Here is a 24,703-nt window from a genome sequence, read left to right as displayed (position 1 = left end):
ATCCTACACATTTAAATATACTTGCAGTTATATCCTTTAGATCACTTTCCTTCCTCTCTTTTTTACGCTAACAATCACACTTTTTGGTTTCCATTACTCCCACAGTTCTTATAACTTTTTCTTTGAAGAGGAAAATAAGAAACATAAAAAAAAAAAAACAAGACAGACCAAAGAAAAACCCAATGTGACAAAGCAAAACAGAGTCAGTTAGAACAGGAGGATGGACATAGTATATAATGCAAAATATATATATTACTAGGTGATCAACAGTGGTTACCATTATGCCTCTTGTTATCCTAAAAAGAGTTGCATATATCAGCTGGTATAAAAGAATTGAACAAAACAGTACAGAAGACCAATGAAACCTACATTGGAGAGCTTACAGGACTTCCAAAGAAAATAATAGTCAAACGATAATGGGTATCATAGAATATCTGGTTGCCTTCCAAATGGTTGCCTATACCCTCAAACTTAATACTATTAAGCAAAACAGAATATAATAAAATCAGTCAGAACAAGATGTGGAGAACAATACAGGGGTTCACATCAGGTTAACAGGGAACCAAAAAATTACTATATCGCAAGATTTTTAATTTAGTTTTCCCTTAGTTAAAAGATACTAAGAAATAAATTAATTTTAAAAAAAGGGGGGTGGAGATTGAGATAAAAAAAGAACATATCAATAGAACCACACCAGTCAGAACCAAAAAATTTATTTTGCATCATTGTGTTTCACCACCAGATAGCCTGACATTAATAGTAGTTACCATAGTGACTCTTTCCTTGAAATATTCGAGTCTGACTTCATATACTATAGCATCAAACTTATCAAGACAGTGTGAAACCGTTCAAGAGAATGAAATTATTGCAAGGTATTTAGAACCAGCTAACAGAAACCGAACATCAGTTTCCATATTACCTCTTTGCCTATAAAAAATTTGCTTATACTATTACATACATTAACATATAATAAGATACAACATGTTAGAACCAATGGAAACAGATGAACAACAAATTGATGGGGCTTCAAAACAGGATGATATTAAATCAGCACTAGCTATTACGCTGTCTTATTTTCTTCAAAATAGGTATTTGTAGTATCACAAACAATAAAATAAAAGAACTCAGATTAAAACTATTCCAATTACTGAGTTAAAACATTATATGGCTTCAAACCAATGTTACTGGGAATCATGATTACCACGTACTTTTATGTATTCTTATCGTTTCTTACACTAGGGAAACTTCGGTATTTATACATGTGAGTTTGATTTATTTCACTTATGAGTATGGTCTTAAGCTGCGTCCACTTATTTATAAATGTCTCAAAGTAATCAATTTTTATAGCTGAGTAGTACTCCATTGTGTAAAAATACCTCAACTTTTTTATCCATTCCTCAGTTGATGGACACTTAGGTTGTTTCCAAGATCTGGTGATTACAAATTGTGCTGCTATAAACATGGGTGCTCATATATCACTGTGGTATGATGTTTTCAGCTCTTCTGGGAATATGCCTAGAAGTGGAATAGCTGGGTCAAATGGTGCTTCCCATCGCAGCTTTCTGAGAAATCTCCAGACTCACCTCCACAATGGCTGCACAAGTCTACACTCCCACCAACAGTGCAGGAGAGTTACTTTTTCCCCACAGCCTCTCCAGCATTTATTGTTGATGGTTTTCTTGATCTTGGCCATTCTTTCAGGGGTGAGATGAAATCTCAGTGTGGTTTTAATTTGCATTTTTCTAATGACTAATGATGATGAACATTTTTTCATATATTTATTTGCCGTTTGTATTTCTTCACCTGAAAATTGTTTATTCATCTCAGATGCCCATTTTTGGATGGGGTCTTTGAATTTTGGGGGTCTGATTTTTTTTTTTAATTCGTTATATGTTTTAGACAGAAGTCCTTTGTCTGAGGGCCAGTTCACTAGGATTTTTTTCCCAGTTTGTGGGTTTTCTTTTCACTATGTTAGAGTTTTTTTTTTTTTTTTTTTGATGTGAAGAAACTTGTTAATAAGATGTGATCCCAGTTATCAACACTGGGAAGTATTCCCGTGCGGCTTGAATCCTGTTCCTGAATTCTCTACCTTCCCCTATTTCTTTAAAGTTTTTACCCAATTTGTCTTCCAATAGATTTAGTGTTTCTCTTTTAATATTTAGATCTTTGATCCACTTAGATTTTATTTTAGTATATGGTGACAGGCATGGGTCTAGTTTTAGTTTTTGGCATATGGAGAGCCAGTTTTTCCAACACCATTTATTAAAGAGACTGTCATTCTTCCAGTAACATGTTTGGCCCCTTTATCAAAGATAAGGTGGTTGAGTGTGTTTGTAGTTATGGTTGTATCTTCTAATCTATTCCACTGATCTTTGGCTCTGTTTTGGTTCCAGGACTATGTTGATTTTACTACAGTTGCTTATTGTATAACTTCAAGTCAGGGACTGTGATGCCTCCTGCTTTGCCTTTGCTGCTTAGAACTGTCTTTGCTATTCTGAGTCTCTTCTCACTCCAGATGAATTTTAGGAATGATTTCTCTAGATCTATGAGGTATGTTGATGGTATTTTTATCGGGATTGCATTGAATCTGTATAACAGTTTTGGGAGAATGGCCATTTTCACAATATTTATTCTTCCTATTCATGAGCAAGGGATGTCTTTTCATTTTCTGTGATAATTTTCAATTTCATTTTTCAGTGTATTATAATTTTCCCTGTGTAGGTCTTTCACTTCTTTCATGAGAAGAATTCCTATGTATTTCATTTTTTTGTTTGTTAGGTTGAAGGGGGTGGCTTCTCTTATTTCTCTTTCTGTGATTTTGTTGTTAGTGTATAAGAATGCTCTTGATTTTTGAGTAATAATTTTGTATCCAGCCACATTGCTGAATTGATTATATCTAGGAGTCTTTCAATAGAGTTTTGGGGGTCTTCTATGTAGAATATCATATCATCTGCAAATAGTGATAATTTCACTTCTTCTTTTTCTATCTTTATGCCTTTTATTTCTCTTTCTTTTCTAATTGCTCTGGCTAGTATTTCCAGTACTGTGTTAAATAGGAGCGGTGACAGGGACATCCTTGTCTTGTGCCTGATTTTAAAGTAAAGGCCTTCAATTTTTGGCCATGTAGTATGATACTGGCTGTGGTTTGTCATAGATGGCCTTTATTATGTTGAGGTAAAGACCATCTATTCCAATTTTCTGCAAAGTTCTTATTATAAATGAATGTTGTGCCTTATCAAAAGCTTTTTCTGCATCTGTAGAAATGATCATGTGATTCTTACTTTTGACTCTATTGATATGGTGGATTACATTTATTGATTTACGTATATTGAACCATCCCTGAATAAATGGGATGAATCCCACTTGGTCATGGTGTATAATCTTTGCTGCATCCTACTTGCCAATATTTTGATAAGGATTTTTGCATCTGTGTTCATTACGGAGTTTCGTCTATAGTTCTCTTTTTTAGTTGGGTCTGTCTCAGGGTTTGGTACTAGAGTAATATTTGCTTCCAGGAATGACTTAGGAAGGATTATTTCCCTTTCAATTTCATTGAATAGTTTGAGGAGTGTCAGCATTAGATCTTCTTTGTATTTCTTGTAGAATTCTGCAGTGAATCAGTCTGGGCCTGGCCTCTTCTTTATAGGCAACGATTTACTTACATTTTCAATTTCATTAATACAGATTGGGTTATTCAGCAGTTTTACATCCTCTTGATCTGGCTTTGGTACTTCATATGTTTCTAGGAATCTGTCTATTTCTTCTGTATTATCAAACCTTTGAGAGTAGAGGTTTTCTAAATAGGTGTTGATAATCTGTATTTCTGTAGAGTCTGTAGTGATTTCACCTTTTTCATTCCTTATTGCATGAATTTGATCTTTTTCTCCCCTTTTTTTAAATAAGGTTGGCTAGGGGTCTATTGATTTTATTTATTCTTTCAAAGAACCAACTCTTTGATTCATTGATTTTTTTTGGATTGTTTTCTTATTCTCCATTGCATTGATTTCTGCTCTGATTTTTATTTCTTCTCTTCTTCTGGCTCTGGATTTGATTTGCTCTTCTTTTTCTAGATGTTTGAGGTATAGCATCAAGTTATTTATTTGTATTTGTTCTGTTTTCCTGATGTGGGAACTCAGTGTAATAAATTTCCCTCTGAGGACAGCTTTCATTGCATCCCACAGATTCCGGTAAGTTGTATTTGTGTTTTCATTTGTTTGTAAATACTGTTTAATTCCTTCTTTGATTTCCTCTGTTACCCACTGATTACTCAAGATTGTGTTATTCAGTTTCCATGTGTTTGTGGGATTTTTGCAGTATCTTTTATCATTAATTACTAATTTCATAGCGTTATCATCTGATAACATGCAGGGGATGATTTCTACTGTTTTGCATTTGTTTAAATATGTTCTGTGAGTTAATATGTGGTCTAATTTAGAGAATGACCCATGTACTGCTGAGAAGAATGTGTATTCTGTTGTTGTTGAGCGGAATACTCTGTATATGTGTATCATTTCCATTTGTTCACAGGTGTGATTCAGTTCTTTTGTTTCTTTGCTGATTTTCTGTCTCGTTGATCTGTCCATTGGTGTCAATGGTGTGTTAAAATCTCCTGTTATAATTGTGCTATTGCTTTTTTGGTATCTCATTTGTTAATATTTATTTTATATAACTGGATGCTGTGGAATTTGGTGCATATATATTTAAGATAGTTATGTCTTCCTCTTGAAGTTTTCCCATAACCAGTATATAGTGACCTGCTGTATCTCCTTTGATCATTATTGGTTTGACGTTCACACTGTCTGAAAACAGAATAGCTACCCACACTTTTTTTTGGGTTCCTGTTGCATGGAGTATTGTTTTCCATCCTTTGACTTTCAGTCTGTGAGTATCCTTTTGGGTTAGATGGGTTTCTTGTAGATAGCATATGGTTGGATTTTGTTTCTTGATCCATTCTGCCAGTCTATTTCTTTTAATTAGTGCATTGAGACCATTTACATTAATGATTATAACTGTTATATATTGGTTTATTGCTGACATGTTATATTTCTGCTGTTGCATCTTTATCTTTCTGTTCTTTTTAATTGTCTGATTTGTTAAGTGTTTTTTTCCTAAGTGTATCTAAACTGTCTCAGTATTCTTTGCAGGATTGGCTTAGTGATCATGAATTTCTTCAGCTGTTCTTTGTCGTGAAAGTATCTTATTTCTACATCAATTTTGAAGTACAGTTTTGCAACGTACATCAGTCTAGGTTGGAAATCATTTTCCTTTAGGGTCTGAAATACTTCACTCCACTCTCCTTGCCTTTATTGTTTGTGTTGAGAAGTCTGCTGTGATTCTGATAGGTTTTCCTTTATAGGTTATCTGTCTTTTCTCTCTGACAGCTTTTAACATTCTGTTCTTTTGTTCAATTTCTGGAATGGTGATTATTATGTTTCTGGGTATAGTCTTATTTTGGCTGTAGCTATTTGGAGTTCTACATGCTTCATTGATCCTGATATCAGTTTTCAATTTCATGTTTGGGAAGTTTTTAGCAATTACTTCTCTAAATATCCTCTTGACATCCTTTATATTGTCTCCTTTTTCATTTATCCCTAACAACCTTATGTTGTTTTTCTTTGCGTCATCTTGCAGGTACTGAATTGTTATATCTTGATTTCTTGTTATTTTTGAAAGAACTTTACTTTCCTGTTCACTGGCTGCAATCTTGTCTTCGAGGTCCGAAATTCTATCTTCGCATTCATTGAGGCGGTTTTTACAACTTTCAGGGGAGTTTTTGATTTCCTGTATATCTCTTTGCATCTGTTTTATATATTCTGTTTGTTTCTTATATTGTTCATCCAGAGATTCTATCTTTTTGTTTAGTTCCTCCAATTTTTTTAACTGTGTGTTCTTTAGATATATTTAGCATCTCCTTCATTTCTTTTATTTTTTCTTCTTTTACCTGAGAGATTATTTCTTGTTTGAATTCCTTTAAAGCTTCCCGGAGTTGCTTCTTTATTTCGGTTACTATTGTTTCAGGTATTTCAGGTATATGGCATGTATTTTCTTCTATGTACATGGCTCCTAGGCTTTCTTGGGATGGGTTGGATGTTTGAGATTGCATTTTGGTCTTTCGTTTTGTCATTTTCCTATATTACCGTGTTTCAAGTGTTGTTCCAGAGTTTCCCCTGGTCATGTTGTAAATTGACTTTTATGTCCTGGGCTCTTGGGACTCCTCTGGTAGTAGCGCCCTCCTTGGGCAGCAGAGCCCCTGGATTAAAAGAGGCTTGCCAAGCTCCTCTAAGGTAAACCTAAAGCTTCCTCAGTTTGCACAGTTTCCCCTTCTGGTAGCAAAGCTCCCCTGAGGGATAGAATGCCACCTGGTGTGGTCCAAGCAATCCCAAATCCTGCTAAGCCCAGTCTAGTGTGGCTGCAAGCCCAGTGGGCCCCCAACCCCCTAGAGCAAGGATCTCATACTCTCCTGGGTATTGGATGTTGTGTAACAATCCAGCTGCTTGGATGGAAAAACTCCCCAGGCTGATAGAAGGTCCCCTTATTGCCTAAGTAGGCCTCAAACCTCCTCAGCAGGACTGCTCCTTCCTCCAGGCAATGGCAGTAGTGCTAGTTCTCTCCAGATCAAAAGAAGGTCACAGGAGAGGTCAGAGCAGGTTCCAGGGACTTGGCCCAGCTCCCTCCTCCTGGCCAGCAGCTGTGATGTGCTCCTTGGCTAGAAGAGGCAGCGGGCTGGGCTGAACCAAAGTCCCTCTCCTCTCCTTCCGGCTAGCCCCCTTTGTCAAATATAAGGTGACTGAGTATCTTTGAGGTACTGTTTGTATCTCCTAATCAGTTGCATTTATCCTGAGGTCTCTTTCTTTGTCAGTACCATGATGATTGTATTACTGTGCGTTTGTAGTATAGTTTCAAGTCAGAAATTGAAATGCCTCCTGCCTTCCCTTTGTTGCCCAGAATTGCCTTTGCTATTCTAGCTTTCTTCTGTTTCCAAATGAATTTTAGGAATGTTTTCTTTGTATCTTTAAGGGATGGTAGTTGTATTTTAATTGGGATTGCTTTGAATCTGTGTAACAGTTTTGAGAGCATGGCCACTTTCACAATGTTGGTTCTTCCTAACCAAGAGCAAGGAATATCCTTCCATTTTTTAATATCCTTTTCAATCTCCTTTTTTAGAGCAGTATGATTTTCAGAATATAGATCTTTTAACATTCGTGGTTAGGGAGATTCCTAAATATCTGATTTTTTAAGATGCTGTTGTGACAGGTGATATTTCCATAATTTCTTCTGCAGTGAGATTTTGTTTGTGCAGAGGAATACTATGTTTTGATTGTTATCTTTGTATCCAGCCACACTGCTGAATTTTTTTATTACCTCTAGTAGTCTTTTAATGGAGTTTTTGGGGTCTTCCATGTACAGTATCATGTCTTCTGCAAATAATGATGATTTAACTTTTTTTCCTATTTTTATTCATTTTAATTATCTCTCTTGTCTGATTTCTGTAGCTAATATTTCTAAAACTATATTGAATAGGAGTGGTGATAGTGGACATCCTTGTCTTGTGCCTGATTTTAGGATAAAGGCTTTCAGATTTTTTTCCATTTTCTATAATGTTGGCTGTTGGTTTGTTGACCTTTCTGAGATTGAGGTATATACCATCTATTCTGAGTTTCTGTAGGGTTTTTATCATGAATATGTGTTGGAGTTTATCAAAAGCTTTTTCTGCATCTATTGAGATGATCATGTTATTTTTATTTTTGGCTTTTTTGAAGTGGTGTCTTACATTTATTGACTTACGTATGTTGAACCATCCTGCATTCTTGTAATCAATCCCACTTGATCATGATATATAATCTTAATGATTTGCTGCATTCTATTCACAAGTATTTTATTGAGAATCGTTGCATCAATGTTCATTAGTGAGACTGATCCATAGTTCTCCTTTTTGGTTAGGGATTTCTCTGATTTTGGTATCAGCATAAGACTTGCCTCCAAGAATGGTTTAGGGATGACTTCTTTTCTTTCAATTTCATTGGAGTGTTTAAGGAGTGTTGGCATTAAATCTTCTCTGAATTTCTTGTAGAATTCAGCAGTGAATCCACCAGTACCTGGGCTTTTCTTCTTTGGTACGTTTTTAATTATGTTTTTGATTTCAGTAGCTTATATTGGTTTACTCAAAATTGTTATATCCTCTTGATTGAGCTTTGTCCATTTCCTCTGTATTCTGCCCTATGTGAGTAGAGATTTTCAAAGTAAGTGTTCATGATATTTTGAATTTCCATGGGATCTATAGTAATTTCCCTCTTTCAGTCCTTATTGGATGGGTTTGAATTTTTTCTTTCTTTTTCTTGATAAGGTTGGCTAGAGGTTTATCAATTTTGTTTATCCTCTTTTAAAAAAGACCTTTGATTCATATTGTTTGTATTTTTTTGTTTCAATTGCATTAATTTCTGCTCTAATCTTTACAATTTCCTCTTCTATGGACTTTGATATTGACTTACTCTTCCATATCTAGAAGCTTGAGATGTGGCATTAGCTTATTTACTTGTGTTCATTCCATTTTCTTGATGTGACTATTTATTGCTGTATATTTTCCTCTTAGGACTGCTTTCATTGCATCCCATAGGTTACAGTATGTTGCTTCCTGCATTTTCATTGTATCATAGGTATTGTTTTATTTCTTCTTTAATTTCATCTGTAAACCCACCTGTTGTTCAGAATGTTATTTAATTTCCATGTATTTATGCAGGTTTTGCAGGGGATTTTTGCCATTGATACCCAGTTTTAGTGTATTATGATCAGATATTATGCACGGAATAATTTCACTGCCTTTGCATTAACTTAAGAGTGTTTTATGAGTTAATATGTTGTCTATTTTTGGAAATGTCCCATGTGCAGCTGAAAAGTATGTACATTCTGGTGTGGTTGAGTGGAACACTGTAAACATCCACTAAGTCCATTCGCTCTCAGGTGTGATTCAGTTCTGTCATTTCTTTGTTGATTTTTTTTTTGTCTAGTTGATTTATCTCTTTGTGATAGTGGGGTATTAAGGTCTCATATTACAATGGTGTTCTTGTGTATTTGGTTATTCATGTCTATTAAGGTTTGTCTGATATAGTTGGGTGCTCCTGTATTTGGTGCATATATATTTAAAATTGTTAGTTCTTCCTCTTGTAATGTTCAGGTTACAAGAATGTAGTGGCCTTCTTTATCTCTTTTAAACATTTTAGGTTTGAAGTTCACTTTGTCTGAAAACAGAATAGCTACCCCCTCTTTTTTCTGGGTTCCTGTTACATGGAATACTGTTTTTCATCCTTTGAATTTTGGTTTATGAGTTTCTTTTTGTGTCAGCTGTACTTCTTGTGTATGGCATATTGTGGGGTCTTGTTTCTTTATCCATTCTGTCAAACTATTTCTTTTGATAGGTGCATTGATATTTACATTTATGGATACCACTGATATGTACCGGCTTGACTTTGCCATATTGTGTTCCTGTTGTTGGGTTTGCCACTTTCCTCCCTTATTTAATTGCTTGTCCAGCCTGGTGGTTTCTTTCTGTTGTTGTTCTGGAGATTGTGGTCATTTTTATCTTTTATCATATGTCTTTCAGTACCCTTGCTAGGGTTGGTTTGGTAGATACGAATTTCTTCAGTTCTTTGTCATGGAAGTATCTTGTTTCTCCATTAAATTTTAAAGACAGTTTTTCTGGTTATATCAGTCTGGGTTGAAAGTATTTTTTGTTTTAAGGTTTGAAATACTTCACTCCAAGCTCATCTTAACCTGAAGGTTTGTGCTGAGAGGTTTTCTGTGATTCTAATAGGCTTTCCTTGATAGGTGAGTTGTGTCTTTTCTCTAACAGCTTTTAGTATTCTCTTTTTATGTTGTATGTCTGGGATCTTAATTATTATATTTCTGAGTGTAGATGCATGTTGGTTATGACTTCTTGGTATTCTATATATCTCACTTATTTGTATTGTCATATTTTTTCCCATGTTTGGGAAATTATCTGCTATCACTTCTGTGAGCAGCTTAGTTATGTTCTTTGCATTGCCTCCTGCATCCTTACTGTGCCTATGAGTCTTATATTTTTTTCTCTTGGCATCATGTTGAAGCTGCTAGATTGGCATTTCATACTGCTTTGTTCTTTTGATATATTCTATCTTTTCATGGGTCCTATCTGTGATCCTGTCTTCAAGGTCTGAAATTCTTTCTTCAGCTTCATTTAAACGGTTTTTCCCAGCTTTGAATGGAATTTTTTGTTTCTTGGATGTCTCTTTAAATTTGTTTCATGAATTCTACTTGTTTTGTACATTGTTCATTCAAAGCTTCAAGCAATTTCCCTTGCTCATGTATTTTTTTCTATTTCTTCCCTAGCGAGGTTGAGCAAATCCTTTACTAAGGTTGTTATTTCTGTCTTTATATAAGACATTACTTCTACTTTTATTTCCTCTGAAGCCTCATGGATTTATTTGTTTACTTCATTTGCCATCTTTCAGAGATTTCTGGTGTATGACTTTTAAAGTCCTCAATGTCATCTGTTCTTGCACATAATGGACTGGACTGGATGTTTGGATTGCATTTTGGTTTTTTGTTTTGTCATTTTCACCTTCTGGGCCAATATCTGGTTTTTTAATCCCAATAGTCACAACTGTCTGCAGTGTATCTCCTAGGGTCCTAAAGTGTGGTTGATGTCCACCCAATTGTTGGGTACATAGTTACTGGAACCTGCCAAGGTCCTCTGCCTGGGCGAGGGGTCACGAGTCTCCCATCAAACCAGCACTGCCAGTCCACTGCAGTTCAACTATCTGAGAGGGAGAGTAGGAGCCAAAGGTTCACAGCAGTGCTTGGTCTGAGAGATAGGAAAGGTAGCAGAGGGCAGTGGGCTGAGCCAGGGTGGGTGCATGGTTCTCTGGATCAGCATGTGGGAGGAATGTGCCAGGTTACAGGCACGGCTCAGCAACCTGAGCCAGAAAGGAACATAGCAGTCGTCCTCCTGTGGCGGCAGTGTGAGAGCACCGACATGCACAGGCCCAGCTCAGTGGTCTTCCTCCAGCTTTGGCCAGGGGACAAGGGGGGCTGAGTCAAGCAGGCATGCCCAGTTGGGTGAGCCAGGGTAAAGCTCATTGGTTGTTCTCCACCTGGCAACGGCAGGAGTTGCTGAGGCATGCAGGCATGCCCAGTGGCACAAACCAGGCTGGAGCTTGGTGGTTGTCCTCCACAGGCAGCCATGGGGGTCACTGAGGCACCCTGGCACACCCAGTGGCATGAGCCAGGACGGAGCTTGGTGGTCTTCTTTGCATGTAGCATTGAGCCTAAAAACATACTTTAAAAACATTTGGAAAAGTTTGACTTCTTGAGTACAGACTACTGTCTGTGATAAGTTTAGAGCCTTAAGGAATAGTCTTAACTTTTGTAGTCTTTAAGTTTTCTATCCCTGTTCAAAATGCCATCAAGGTTTTGTTTTAAAATCTGCCATCATTGAAAGAGTAAGGAATTAGCTTCAGAAATTTTGTACTGTAAGAGATCTTACAGAGAAACTTACTCTTCTTCCATTTAATCATGAGGATACGGAAGCCAGAGAAGTAAACTCATTTGGCCAAACCGATAAAGAGAGCCAAGTTAAAACCAGATGCATATAATCAACTCATACTATGTAGTTCTGTTATTGTACGTTACATTTACCACTTTTCATCATGCTCATCTGTATGTCTGAATGTAAACCTCACTTCTGTCTTTCAGAATAGTAAATTCAAAGAGATATCAGTATTCTAAATCCCATTTTGGAAAATAAAATTGTATTGTTATTTCTAGACATGTTTGATTTCTGACTTCTGAATTTCAGATGCGTTTTTTCAGTGGTGCTGGTTTAGAATGTCACTCCATTCGTGAGAGTTTTTCAAGATTGCATTTTTGTTTCTGGGAATTACAGTTTATTTTGAATTAAAGTTTCTTGAATACTAACACAAATTTAAATATATTACTAGTGCAAGAATTGTGATAGAAAGTACATTTTGTTATCTTTTTGGCCTAGTAATTAAAGCAATTGCTAAATGAAGAAAAAGGAGTGGTTTATAAAATTAGAATTAGGCTTTTTTTTATGTAATACCTACGGGAACTATTTCCACTTATATAGCATATTCTGCATTCTTAATAACAGTTTTAATTTATGGTTAATGAAAGTAATACTTTTGAGAAAGCATTTGTTCTGTTTGATGTAGCTTGTGTTGTTCTTTGCCTTTAATTACCAAGTTATGTCTATGATAAAATCATGAGATAAAATAAGTATGTAATATATAGACTTGAATGTTTTAAAAAATGTGACAATATGTTCTACAGTTTTAGTTTTGAGTTTGAGTCTTCAGATTTGTTGCTTATGTACCCCAAAACATTTCCAAGTTAGTATATACATTGTTTGGGGCTGGGGATTTAGTTCAGCTGCATAAGCACCTGCCTTGCAAGCAGGCGGTCATGAGTTCGATCCTTGGTACCGATAAAAATGAAAAAGACAAAAAAAAAAAAAAAAACATACACATTGTTTTATTTGAAGGCTTAAATCATTTGCAAATATCTACCATTAAAATATCTGTTTGTAATACTATAACTCTTAAATATATTAGCAAGGGTATCTGTTACTCACAATCATGCATTTGAAAAAAATGAATGGAAGTAGAATTTTTAAAAAAGGTAATGGAACCATTTAGCTTCCAAGTATTAAGACACATATTTTACATTAAATAATTAATGCAACTATTATATTACTTCTATTATAATATGATATAATTATTTATCATAGTATCCTAATAACTATCATTGCAGTTTTAATAAATAAATTATTACAGACCATAGTAAAATTTATTGAAATGCATCACTTAATCAAGTAAAAGTAAGCAAAATTGATCTGGAAAGCAATCTCTTGAATAGTTATTGTACCTTATGAAAAATATTTTTGTATTCTCTAGAACATCCCAGTTTAAAGACCACTGATTTAAACAATTACTGCACCTTATGCAGATTATGATAGTGACACAGTATCATTTAGTAACCAAAGATATGTACTCTCAAGACAGACTTCTGGGCTTCCATCATAGCTCTAAGTCCCAGCTTTTTCTTTTATCAGTTGCATGATTTTGGGAAATTTGCCCTACCCATTCTTTGATTTCTCATCTGTAAAATGATAACTTGTATTCCATAAGTAGAAAAACTAATACTTATAGCACACTTAGAATATTGTAGAATAATGGTATGTGCATGTTAGATGTATAGTTGTAGTTATTTTTAAGTTGTTTTGAGATTTTTATGGATATAGCTTACATGTGTATGAATATTTCTCATGCAAAGTTGAGGATAATCTTTTGGCATTTTCCTTGCCTCTATCTTGGTAAATCAAATAACTTTCTATATTTCAGATAAAAAATTTTCCTTATGAAAATGTATGCATACATATATTGGTGTATGCATGCATATCTACTCCAACAATTGAACACTGAATGTTAGAGTTACTGTATAGAGAAAGCAAATTATCATTAGTTAATGGACAGTTATTCAGGACACATATTAGTAAATGTTGTATTTCACAAAGAGTATAAAAAAGCTCTCTAAAACCTGCTCCTACAAAGGATATAAAAGATAAGATTAGTGCAACTTTGAAAATAATCAAAGATATTATAGCTGACAATTTCTGATCCAAAGAAAACTAAGACGTATTCAGAATGGCACATACAATTAGGTGAGTTAGAAACAGAAGTGTAGTGGCAAAAAAGTTGATCATACTATAAATTTGTGGATCAATTAATAATGTATCATCTAAGTTGCATCCTTGGCATGAGAATAAATGCTGTGAATGTGTTTGTATTTCTCAGAATTGCTTTAAAAGTGAGGAATTACAAGGTGATAGTCCTAATTCACTACTAGAATTTTGCAAGCATTATGTGGGCTCAACTGGCATATTGTTAAGAAATATGAGGATATCCTAGATTATTACTTTCTTTAGTGGACCAAGACAGTGGTGGGGAGTTTAGGCAAGGCAAGACTGCAAAATTTGATCTTGGCTCACATAATCATTAGGAGTCCCTCAAATGTGCTGGGGATTTAGCTCAGCAGCATAAGGCCCTGCCTTGCAAGCACATGGTTGTGAGTTCAATCCTCAGTACAAAAAAAAAAAAAAAAAAGAGTCCCTCAGTTTATTCTTAGATATCTTGAAATAGTGGAACATGGAATGAGTTTTGATACTGAGAATCCTATTCTTACTTGGCTTCCATAATAAAATTTGCATTATTTCTTATAGTTTCAACAAAAATTCTGTCTGAAATAAATTATTAGACACGAAGTGGGTATACCTTTCTACTGGTATATTAGGCTGAAAATTTCTTAGTACTCCTTCTCTAGTATATACTTTTCTGTATTCTGCTCTAGGCTAGCTCTTTTTGGGACAATGAGAATTTTTCCCATTTAGTGATTTGCTTAATCCTTCCTTTCAGTGCTTTGGACTTTTGTTAACTTTTATTTCAGCATAGGCCTTTTGTAGTTCTAACAATGCTCATTTATACCAGGCTATAGCAGGCTATTCATATCACTAAAACCTCTAAAATATTCACCATCACGGGGTTGTACTATTTCTAGGAAGGGGCTATTTTAATTGTTTAATAGGATATACTGTAACCCTAAATATTCTCTCTCTAAGGTGCAGACCCTTTGAATTTATAAATGCAAAAAAGCAATATTTTCTAATTCCTAAAACAATATATAGACCATTTTAATCTGCACCTCTTTGTGGACTTTCAAATATATGTATGGATCTAACTAAGTCAGCAGTGTTCTTCTACAAGGCTTTTAGAGAACTTTATGATGAATGTATTTGTTATTAACTTATCAGCAAAGTGTTTGTGACTAGATTATCTTAAACATAAGAAGTTTGTTATCTTAGAAAATAAAAACTCCATTTGAGGTCTTTTTCTACATAATTATTTTATTCTAAATGAATATCCTTAGGAATTTCCCAGGGCTAATGTAGGCTTTTTTTTTCTGTAAAATATGTGATTTCCTATGCTTTTCTACTCTTAGCTTTACAAAATGAACCTCAACTAAGGCTTGATGTGAGTTCTTTCAGATATTATTTAATACATGTTTGGCTGCATATGTATCTTCAGGTTGAGTGAAACAGTTGCAATGGGGAGAAAGTAAAAATTTTTATTTTGTTTTGTTTTGTTTTTGCAGATTTAGTTCATTTGACTTGTACATCTTTTAAAACAGCAAGAGAAGATTTAGAACCAGTTGTGCAGAAATTGTTTATTCCATATACAGAAATGGAGATAGGTAAGAAAAAATAGTGATTCATTATGAAAAGATAATCTGTCATACTCTTTTTGGGTGTTCTTTGAAGGCTTCTGCATTACAAACTGAAATACAATGTATTCAACAACTCTCATATGTTCTACTAAGGTAATTGAACACAGTGTCCTCCTAACCATGTGCAAATCTTTAATCTGTATGTTAAAGTAAAAATACACATCACATATACTCGTAAAAATGTATAAAATTAAATTCCAAATATCTATACACATAAATATTTATGTGAATGAAAGACTATCGGAAAATTTTCTCTTCATTTTAGGAAGATTATGGAAAATTTTCCTTATAATTTTCTTTATTTTACACCTTGTTTACTAAATAATATGTAATTCCTTTATCAGAAAAATTACCTTCTTTTAAGAAAAACAAGTTGGTGGAACTAATAAAAGATTAAAATATAATATCCAACTGTAGGAACATTTCTTATTTTTAATCAATATCATGTTAGTGATGTGGTAACTATGCAAAGCATTCCCAAATGCTTTTCTACCATAAATTTTTAAACATTTCTTCACATAATATGGCAGTTCATATAGCCATAAATGGAGCAAATGGAGCATGTTTTGTGTATAATTGATGAGAGAATAGTCTGATGAATGTTTATGTGAAGATGATTTGGTAGAATTTGCATATTCACTTTAATCTTGCTCCACTTTCTCCAATTAATTCTTATATCTTCATTTACTTTGAGTGTTGCATTTGTTTGGACAACCATGTTTACTCCTACTTGTTGTATTTCCTTTTGATTACTTTTTGTGTATGTTTGTTTTCTTAATGCAGAGATGGTGCATAAAGGGGAATCTGTATATGTATGAGAATACCATTGTTTCCATTTTTGTGAATTAATATTAATAGAGTTAATTTCCTTTTGTGCTGCCCAAAAAATCTTTCAAACTGAAAACTTTTTTCAACTTTAGAATTTGATTTGTTTAAAATTTGTTTTCTTCACTTGAAAAATATCACGTGACTGTTTAATTATTTTTAAATTTTTTGACAAAAAGTATACATGATAATGTTCCTAAAGCTAATATGGACTAATTGCTTTACCTTTTGCTTTTACTTACATGTGTATCTTGTTTATAAAAATGTTAAATTTCTTGTCATTTCTGAAAACTTCATATTGTTTCTTTTGTTATTTTGTTGTGTAATTGTCTCAAATAGTATACTAAGTTTGGATCTTATATCATTACTCTTCACTTCTTAAATGCATTTAATATTCTGTTTCATAAAATCAACCTGGGGCCATTATATGTTCATTACTTAGCAACCTCTAGGCACTTAATATATTTTTAAACATTAATATTAATGGTTAAAATGATCTCATTTTTCAATGTATTTTTAGAACCTGAGCAAAACTCTTTAGTAAAAACTATGTTCTCATAGGAGTCCTCAAGTGCACTGAGACACTGAAAGCTAATGTTCACTGACACATAGACCTTTTTATCATCAGAATGAGGTAGTGATCATATTTTAATTAAAATATCAAGAACAAATACTGTTGGAGTTATTAAAAATGAAACACCAGAAAAAGTGAGCACTGGGCCATGGTGGGTCAAATATATAAAGACACCTGGAGAAAAGAACTCAATTCATTTTCCTGACTAAATGAGATTAAACAAACCCTGTCAGCATTAAGAATGTTTAATACATTAAGGCATATTCACTGTAGCAAAAACTCATATTTCTCACAGATTGATAGCCTTTATTTTGTTTGTATTATTTAACAATAATACAAACCCTTACATTTGAGAACATTGTGAATATTTTATGTTAAGCTATTTACCAATGGAATGTCCTTATTCTCTTTTTGAGCTCTGCATTCTGTATACTTTGCGTCATAAACCTTTGTACAAGCCTAGTAATCTTGCAACAAAGCTCATTACTTGGAAAAGACGATATTTTCTTTTCAACTATAGTATGTTTTTAGAACTACTAATAATGTATGAGAAATTCCAGTTAAGTTCTGAAGATATTCCCTCTCATTCTTACATTTTCACTTGCATATATCAGCCAGAACTCTTAAGATGCCCTTCAGCTCAAGAAACAGTCACACTAATAACTTCTTAGAATCCTACCTGCCAGCCTCCTTTAAGAATTTCACAAATCTCTAAACTCTTCTTGCTTCTTGCTCCAAGGAAATACCAGATGTTTCATGTTTAATGAATGTGATCCTGTGAGACAGTGAAGCAATTGCTCATTGCTCTTACATGTAATAATTGTTCCAGATTGTAGAATGTCTTTCAAAGCACCCCAGAAAGATTTATAAAGTACTGTGTGTGTCAATCTCACTCGAAGAACTAACTTAAGTGGTTTCTTATTTTACCCATAAAATTTTCAATGCCAACTGAAGCAAGAATTTTAATAGACATCTTAAAATGTTTAAAATATTATGTCATCACTGCACCATCTTCTTTCACTTTTTCTCACCACTATGCATGACTTGTGAAGTTAGTTCATTCCATCTCATTCATTTCTGTCTCAAAGAGCAGAGTTTCCTAAAAAATAAATTCCTCTTATGAATAGTTTGAAGTTGGTGGCTGGTAAGAGTGTTAAATTCTTGTTGGGCTATAAAAGCAAAAGTCTTGTCTTTTCTTTTTAACATTTGTGACCAACTAATTATAATTTATGAAAATAAATCTGCTGTATTTTGCATGTTAGTAATACAGTGCTGATACTGACTGATAAAATTTTCATCATCTGCTTACATAGAAACCTTCATTTAGTAACACAGAAATGGATACACAATAAAAGGCAAATGCAGACCAAGTAAAGAGACAGAGCACAACAGGCAACTTAACTAGTTTACTTTCTCCTTAGACGTGGAATGCAGCTATAGAATATTTTTAAATTTGATTTTCCATGATTCCTTGTTTTCTGTTTGCTTTTTTAGTACTATTATTCTGTATTGTTTATTTCTTCCTTATTCCTTTACACTGTGTAAAGGAAAGAAATGAGCTAGTGCAGAAAATCAATTCTACTCCTGGCAATTTGTGATTCACACCTAACCAAAGCTCAGCAAATTTATTTTTTGACAGTTGTGTTGTTCAAAACTAAATGGTATTTTTCACTTGTTTTTTTACCTTCCACCTCACTTCAAATAATGAAACAATTGTACAGCTCCTTGACAGTTTTTTTTAAAGGCCAAAGTTTGATACTTTGTATCTAGAACATTTATCTTTAGCCTATGTCAAACTCTTCACTTGGTTTCTTTTCAAAGCCATTGCCTCCATCAAATTTCTTTCTTTTAATGTATTAGATTATTCATTTCCCTCTACTTTCATTGAATAAAAACTCTTCTCTGATCTGGGGCTTTCAAGAAGTACAAAATAAACTCTAACATATTTTTAGAAATATAGGATGGCAATAATTGAGACATTCCATACCTTCTTTACAAGACTCCCTCTGACAACTGTGACGAATTATATATAGATGGTCTGTTTAAGTGCTTTCTCTTATAATATATTGAAAATAAGTCCACCAATTTGCTGAAACCAGTGTAGTTTTAGCTGTGAAATATCAGTTCCTTGTGTTTTTTTATTTCATCAATAGAAGTTTTGACACGTAATATGTGCCTTCATGAAGTTAATGATACCTTAGTCTCAGATCTTAGCATTAGAAAGAAGCACCTTTAAAGATTACTTCTGCCACACAGAATTTCTTCATCCGCTTGTATTAAAAATTATGGATTATTCAAGATTAAACAGAAAAACAGCATATTTAGTATTCTTGCCGTGAAGATACTTTAAATTAAATGTAATGAAATTTAAATTCTTTGTCCAAAATTGGTTACTAGAACATGGTTTATTAATTCAATACCAGAATTAGCTGAAAATTTTTTCTATATTCATTACCAATTTAGCAATAACAGAATTAGCTAAATAATTATAAATTTAGCATTTTCTTTATGATTTACAAAGTGCCTCATAATCTTGCATAATCTTTATAAATATTTATTTTTAAAAGTGCACAGAATTTGTTTATGTTCAGACACACTAGAGAAAAGTCTAGTCAATAAACATATTAACAGTAATATTGTATATCTTCAGCAAAAGAAAATTTAATTAAAACTTTTTAATGAGATGCAGAAAAATGGTTAGATCTCTGTACAAGCACATACTTGAAAATAAGGTTGAAATCAATTCAGAAATTATTTAGTTAGCAAGTGTTGTGTGGTAGGCCCTGATTAGAGGACCAAATCAAAGAGATGAATTAAAGCTAAGTCTCCCTCATTTGTGTATGTATCCTCTGCTTCTGTGTCAATACCTAATAGCATAATACACTTACTGTTAAACAAGAGAATGTACTTGAAATGACACACGCTATCATAACCTCATTTTTGTTATTTGTTTGTCATTAATTTCGTGACCATGTATGACAAAACATTAGAATGTGAGTTAGGGTGTCAAATTTTTTATCTCACATGTGCTCTTTTAGTAGTTTTTTTTTTTTTTTAATCAGTACCGAGGATCGAACTCATGACTGCCTGCTTACAAGGCAGGTGCTTATGCTGCTGAGCTAAATCCCCAGCCCCTAGTTGTACATTTATTGACATATCATTTCTATTCCATATAATTTACCTATTTAAAATGTAAAATTCAGTTTTTAAAAATGCATTGAAATAATATCCAAATATCATAACAGTCAAGTACAGAACATTTCTATCACCTTCACAAAACACCTCATATCCACCTGTAGTCGTTCTCCATTTGTCCCAAGCTCCTCCCATCCCTAGATAACTTCTAATTCTCATTTCTTTAAAATTGGTTATTTTGGACATCTCATATATACATGTAACTTCAAGCTGTGTATACTGTGTAACTTCAAGCTGCTATGTCCATTTGAAACACAAAATCAATTTATGTTATCTCTTCATAGATATAATTTAAGGCTGAATATGATGATTATAAGCACTTTGATGCTAATGAGATGTAATAGAAATCCAGGGGAGCATAATTGGAGGTAAATCAAATTAACTTACTCATCAGAATAATTTTTAAAATTAATTTTTCTTAGGTTGAAAAGCCATTATTGCTTGAAATATATACAAGCAGAGTTTCTAGATGTACATTTAACCATTTTTCATATACATCATTTACTGCATAGACTACTCGTGGGTTTATTGGTAATTGGCTATCCAGTATAGGAATTGGTAAGCTTAATGTATATTTCCTCATTTAGAAAATGAAGAAGTTGAGAAGCCAAGAATTCTATGGGCTCTCTACTTCAATATGAGAGATTCTTCAAAAGTCAGCAGGAACTGTTATAATGATTTACCACCCAACGTTTATGTCTGCTCTGGCCCAGACTGTGGCTTAGGAAATGATAATGCAGTCAAACAGGTAAGGCTTTCTGTATGTCTTGATTTTGTATTAAAAAGTTGGTATAGTGAGGAAAGTGGGTTGTTCTTTTCTTCTGAGAGGAGAGAAAGCAGACTAGAAAAACATCTTTCTCATTTAACAACATCTCTATAATTCACCCATTGATGTTTTGTCTCTGAATGATAAGGCTACTTTAAATATTATTTACCTAATATTTTCACATCCTTGAATATAATGATTACAAGAAATTATGAGTTCCATTGTGGAAATAATGATGGAAAATGTTAAAAATACTGTTTTATAAAAATGAATTTATAATGCCAGTGTTATGAAGAAATGTCAATTCTAGTTTAAGCATTTGACCTTTAAGTGTATTATTTTGAAATACACTTTTTTCCCTCATAACCTCAGTCATTTCAATAAGGGTGTAATTAGAAAAGTCATACAAAATGTAATTTTAAAGTAGTCTTAATGCATTTTTAAGCTTGGAATAGAATATAACTTAGTATTTGATGATCAACATGGTTCTATTAATGTTTTGTCAAAAACCTACAGCTATTATTATAGCTACTGAGGAATAGGGTAAATCAAAGTAGAAGTTTGTTACAGCATTCTTGGGCAGATTTCTGAAAAGGTGCAGGCTAATGCAAGCTGCCAGATATAAATTATGATTTTATAAAGCAAAAGATATATATGTGTGTACAAATTCATATTTCTGCCCTTGACAAAAAGTAAAAAACAGAAACTACTTTTTTGAGATATAAATCTAAATTTTCATCAGAGTTGGCAGATATGTGTATTAAATTAATAAATGGTAGTGGTCTAATATTGCCTCATGGCAAGGACTAGATTTCATTCCTATTTGTGCCAGGGAACTTTTTGTAGAAAATTGCATCATTCAGTCTTTAATCTATTTTTTGGTTCTAGGAGCAGGGTGTAGACAATGATTACGATCTTGACATCTAAAGTCTTTTGCCAAAATGTTTTTATTCTCTTCTTGAGAGTCTAAAGGTGATTCTTGAAAAATCATATTCAATCAGTGATATCAAGCAAAAGCAAGATATCATATCTGTCACCCATCATTCATTCTGACACTATCTCAGAATCTTCTTTTATGCCCTAAACTGACTTAGTCATTTTAGTTTCAGTAGTCCTGCCTTTTTTTTGCAAACAAAAATTGACAAGTTTATACAGATAACCTAAGCAGTTTTTAATCCTTCAATAAACTTCAGTATTTTTATGCCAAAATGGGAAGTCTTTTAAATAAGGCCTTATAGTACAAATAATAATATAATCTCAATTGCATATACCCTTGAAGCATATTCCAGAGCAAAGAAAATTAGTGTTTTCCTCTCTTTATCCCTTCTTTCAAATCTGTGTGAAAGTTCAGATGCATTTCTTTATTATCCTTTCAGCTACCTTGAAGAAGCAGAAATTTTAATCACCTAATATAGGTATTGCTTTTTTGGCTAATAAAGTCTGTTGCCACTACTCAACTCTGCCATTATACTGTGAAAGCAGACATTGGCAGTAGTTAAATGAAAGAATGTAACTGTGTTCCAATAAAATTTTATTTGCAAAATCAATCAGCAATCTGGACTGGACCATAGTTTGTCACCTCCTGCCTAATTGTCACCTAATTGTTGATGATGATTGTGCTTCAGGAAAAAAGGCAAAATGGTGCAGGAAAACATGATTCTTAAAACAAGCAAGTATATTTTTAAGGTCCTTTTATGACTCATTAGGGTAGAGGGCAAACTCCCTCAATGGTAGAAATCCTTATCTGACAGTGAAGGGTATCACTGACACTTGTCAGATTTACTCCCTATTTTTAGTAAGATCACTTTTATTTTTTAATTTTTTCCCTTTCACATTAAGCTCAGATTAATTTTGACATTTTTGTTATTGTTAGTAACTACCATATACCTCTATATCAAGTCTTACTCCATTCCATTTTATAGGTAAAGAAACCAGAGTTCAAATTCTGACTAACCATTCCTTGAATTGCATAGCTATTAAGTGGCAGAAGTCATCTATTCAAAGTAAGGCTTTGTAGGAAGTCATTTGTTCAAATTTTATGAGCTTAAAAACTGTGCTAATACTTTTCAAAGGCTGGTAGGAGGAAAATTATCTCAGAACAGCAAATAGTTGTCAAATAATGAAGAATTGTCTTGACTTGTGCAATGACTTTTGAAAATATTATATACTAAATTAGAATATAAAAATAGGAGCTATGGGAAATTAGATAAGCAATATTAAAGGAAATTGTATTTCTTTTGATATATAGATTCAACATGCTTAAATTCTCAGCAATCTGAATACTTGATAATGAACCTGATCAAAGATTGTCATATTTGAAGTGTGTTCCTAAATAAATGTGTAAAATTAGAAGACAATTGTAAAGGCTGATTTTAAGAAAATTATATGTAATGGTCAAATATTATTACCTGGTTAAATACACTTTTTAAGGTGACACTTAGTCTTTTTAGATAGTGCCTGAAATTCACATACATTTTAAATTGATATCCAGTTGTTTTCTCCTTTCATCCCATACCAGGCTGAAACACTTTTCCAGCAAATCTGCCCTAATGAAGATTTCTGTCCACCCCCACCAAATCCTGAAGATATTGTTCTTGATGAAGAGAGTTCACAATCAGAAGCTTCAGAATCCAGCGCCATACCATAGCCCAACTCAGAGACTCCCAAGGAAAATACAAATATTGGAAACTCAGAGGAATCATGTGAATAATGGATGTATACCAAACTTAATACCTTATTTTTGAAATTCTTACAGACCTCAGAGTCTTCTGGGTGCAGGGAGTGTTTGAAAAATACTAGAAAATAGTGGCTAATTGACATGCCAAATTATAAGAAGAAACAGATGACAGAGAGCTAAAAGGAGATTTTCCTTAAAGAGGACATTCCCCAGAAAAAAATACTTGTAATTGCCTGTTTTAAAATACCAAACCTGACCAGGGATACCGCTCAGTGGAACAGCACTTGCCTGGCAAACACAGGGTCCTGAGTTCGATTCTCAGTGTCACAATAAAATAAATAATAAAGTAAAATACCAAATCTATAAGATTAGGAGATAAAAATTAAGAATGGACTGACTTGTAGATATATAGCTATAGATGTGAAAGTGATCCTATGCATTTTTAATAATTCTGCAAAGACAACTTTGTCTGCTACTTTGTATCATTCTTGAAAAACCACATCTTTGAATCAGTTCATATCTTTCCTTTGATTATTTGAATTGTATTTTAGTGGATATGACTGTCATGACATACAAGTTAAAAGTATATATAAATTCAGTGGAGAAAACTAAAATATCATGATCCCGGCAGGAGCCTATTAGAGATAAAGGTTATTTTTATTTTGTTTTCTACATCAAGAAAAATTGAAAATTCTAATAGTGAGAAATTTACACATTTTATACACAAATCCTAATTCCATTTTTCAGTAGTAGTTTTATTAGTAGTGGTGATATTTGTATGTGACTCATGTCTAAACTAGGAAAGCTAAATGCTGAAGAAGTGAAACAATAAAAGGAAAGATTTGGATATAATTATTGATATTTGGAGATAATATTTAGTCAGGTATCTAGAACACTGCCCTGTCTATAGACCTAATCATTTCTTGCCTATGCTACCGATAGTATCAGGCAAATTGTTTAATTTCTGAATTTCAATTTCTTCAGATATAAAGTGAAGATATTAATATTCTGCCTTTTGTAGAATGTTTGTGAAGATAAATATAGTGCCAAAAATTGTTTCAGAATTTTCTCATGGAGTTGGGCATGAATATCAATAAAAACTCATATGACAAATAATTGCTTACTGTCAGTTACCTGACAAATTAAATCAGTGTTTTTTTTATCACATTAAGCTTCTTAAATGAAAATTGCTTGTCTTTAAATTAGTATTAATTGTCTTCGTAAGCCATTAAACTCACTGTTATGATTTGCGTCTAATATATCCCACAAAAATATGTGTTTGAAGTTTGGGACTGGTTAGAAGAGGCAAGTCATTGAAAATGTAGCCTAAAAG

The 24,703-nt window shown here is 33.3% G+C and overlaps 1 protein-coding gene across 3 annotated transcripts in view; it reads left to right on the top strand.

Annotated features, from left to right (window-relative positions):
• Positions 1 to 24,486, top strand: part of Chm (CHM Rab escort protein) — a 165,732-nt gene extending 141,246 nt beyond the window's left edge. For 2 of the 3 annotated variants that reach the window (XM_063246159.1, XM_005008657.3), the window contains 3 exons: positions 15,202 to 15,300; positions 20,515 to 20,675; positions 23,212 to 24,486. In XM_063246159.1, the coding sequence (XP_063102229.1) occupies positions 15,202 to 15,300; positions 20,515 to 20,675; positions 23,212 to 23,340 (389 nt within the window). In that variant the 3' untranslated portion in view covers positions 23,341 to 24,486. Of the gene's footprint in view, positions 1 to 15,201; positions 15,301 to 20,211; positions 20,440 to 20,514; positions 20,676 to 23,211 lie in introns of those variants that run through there. The other variant, XM_063246160.1, reaches the window with a different exon arrangement.
• The last annotated feature ends 217 nt before the right edge of the window (positions 24,487 to 24,703 follow it).

The sequence above is a fragment of the Cavia porcellus genome, unplaced genomic scaffold (assembly GCF_034190915.1).
Source record: "Cavia porcellus strain 051 isolate PalLab524CR breed Dunkin Hartley unplaced genomic scaffold, mCavPor4.1 scaffold_3, whole genome shotgun sequence".
Taxonomy (NCBI): domain Eukaryota; kingdom Metazoa; phylum Chordata; class Mammalia; order Rodentia; family Caviidae; genus Cavia; species Cavia porcellus.
This window is presented reverse-complemented; position numbering and strand designations above follow the sequence as displayed.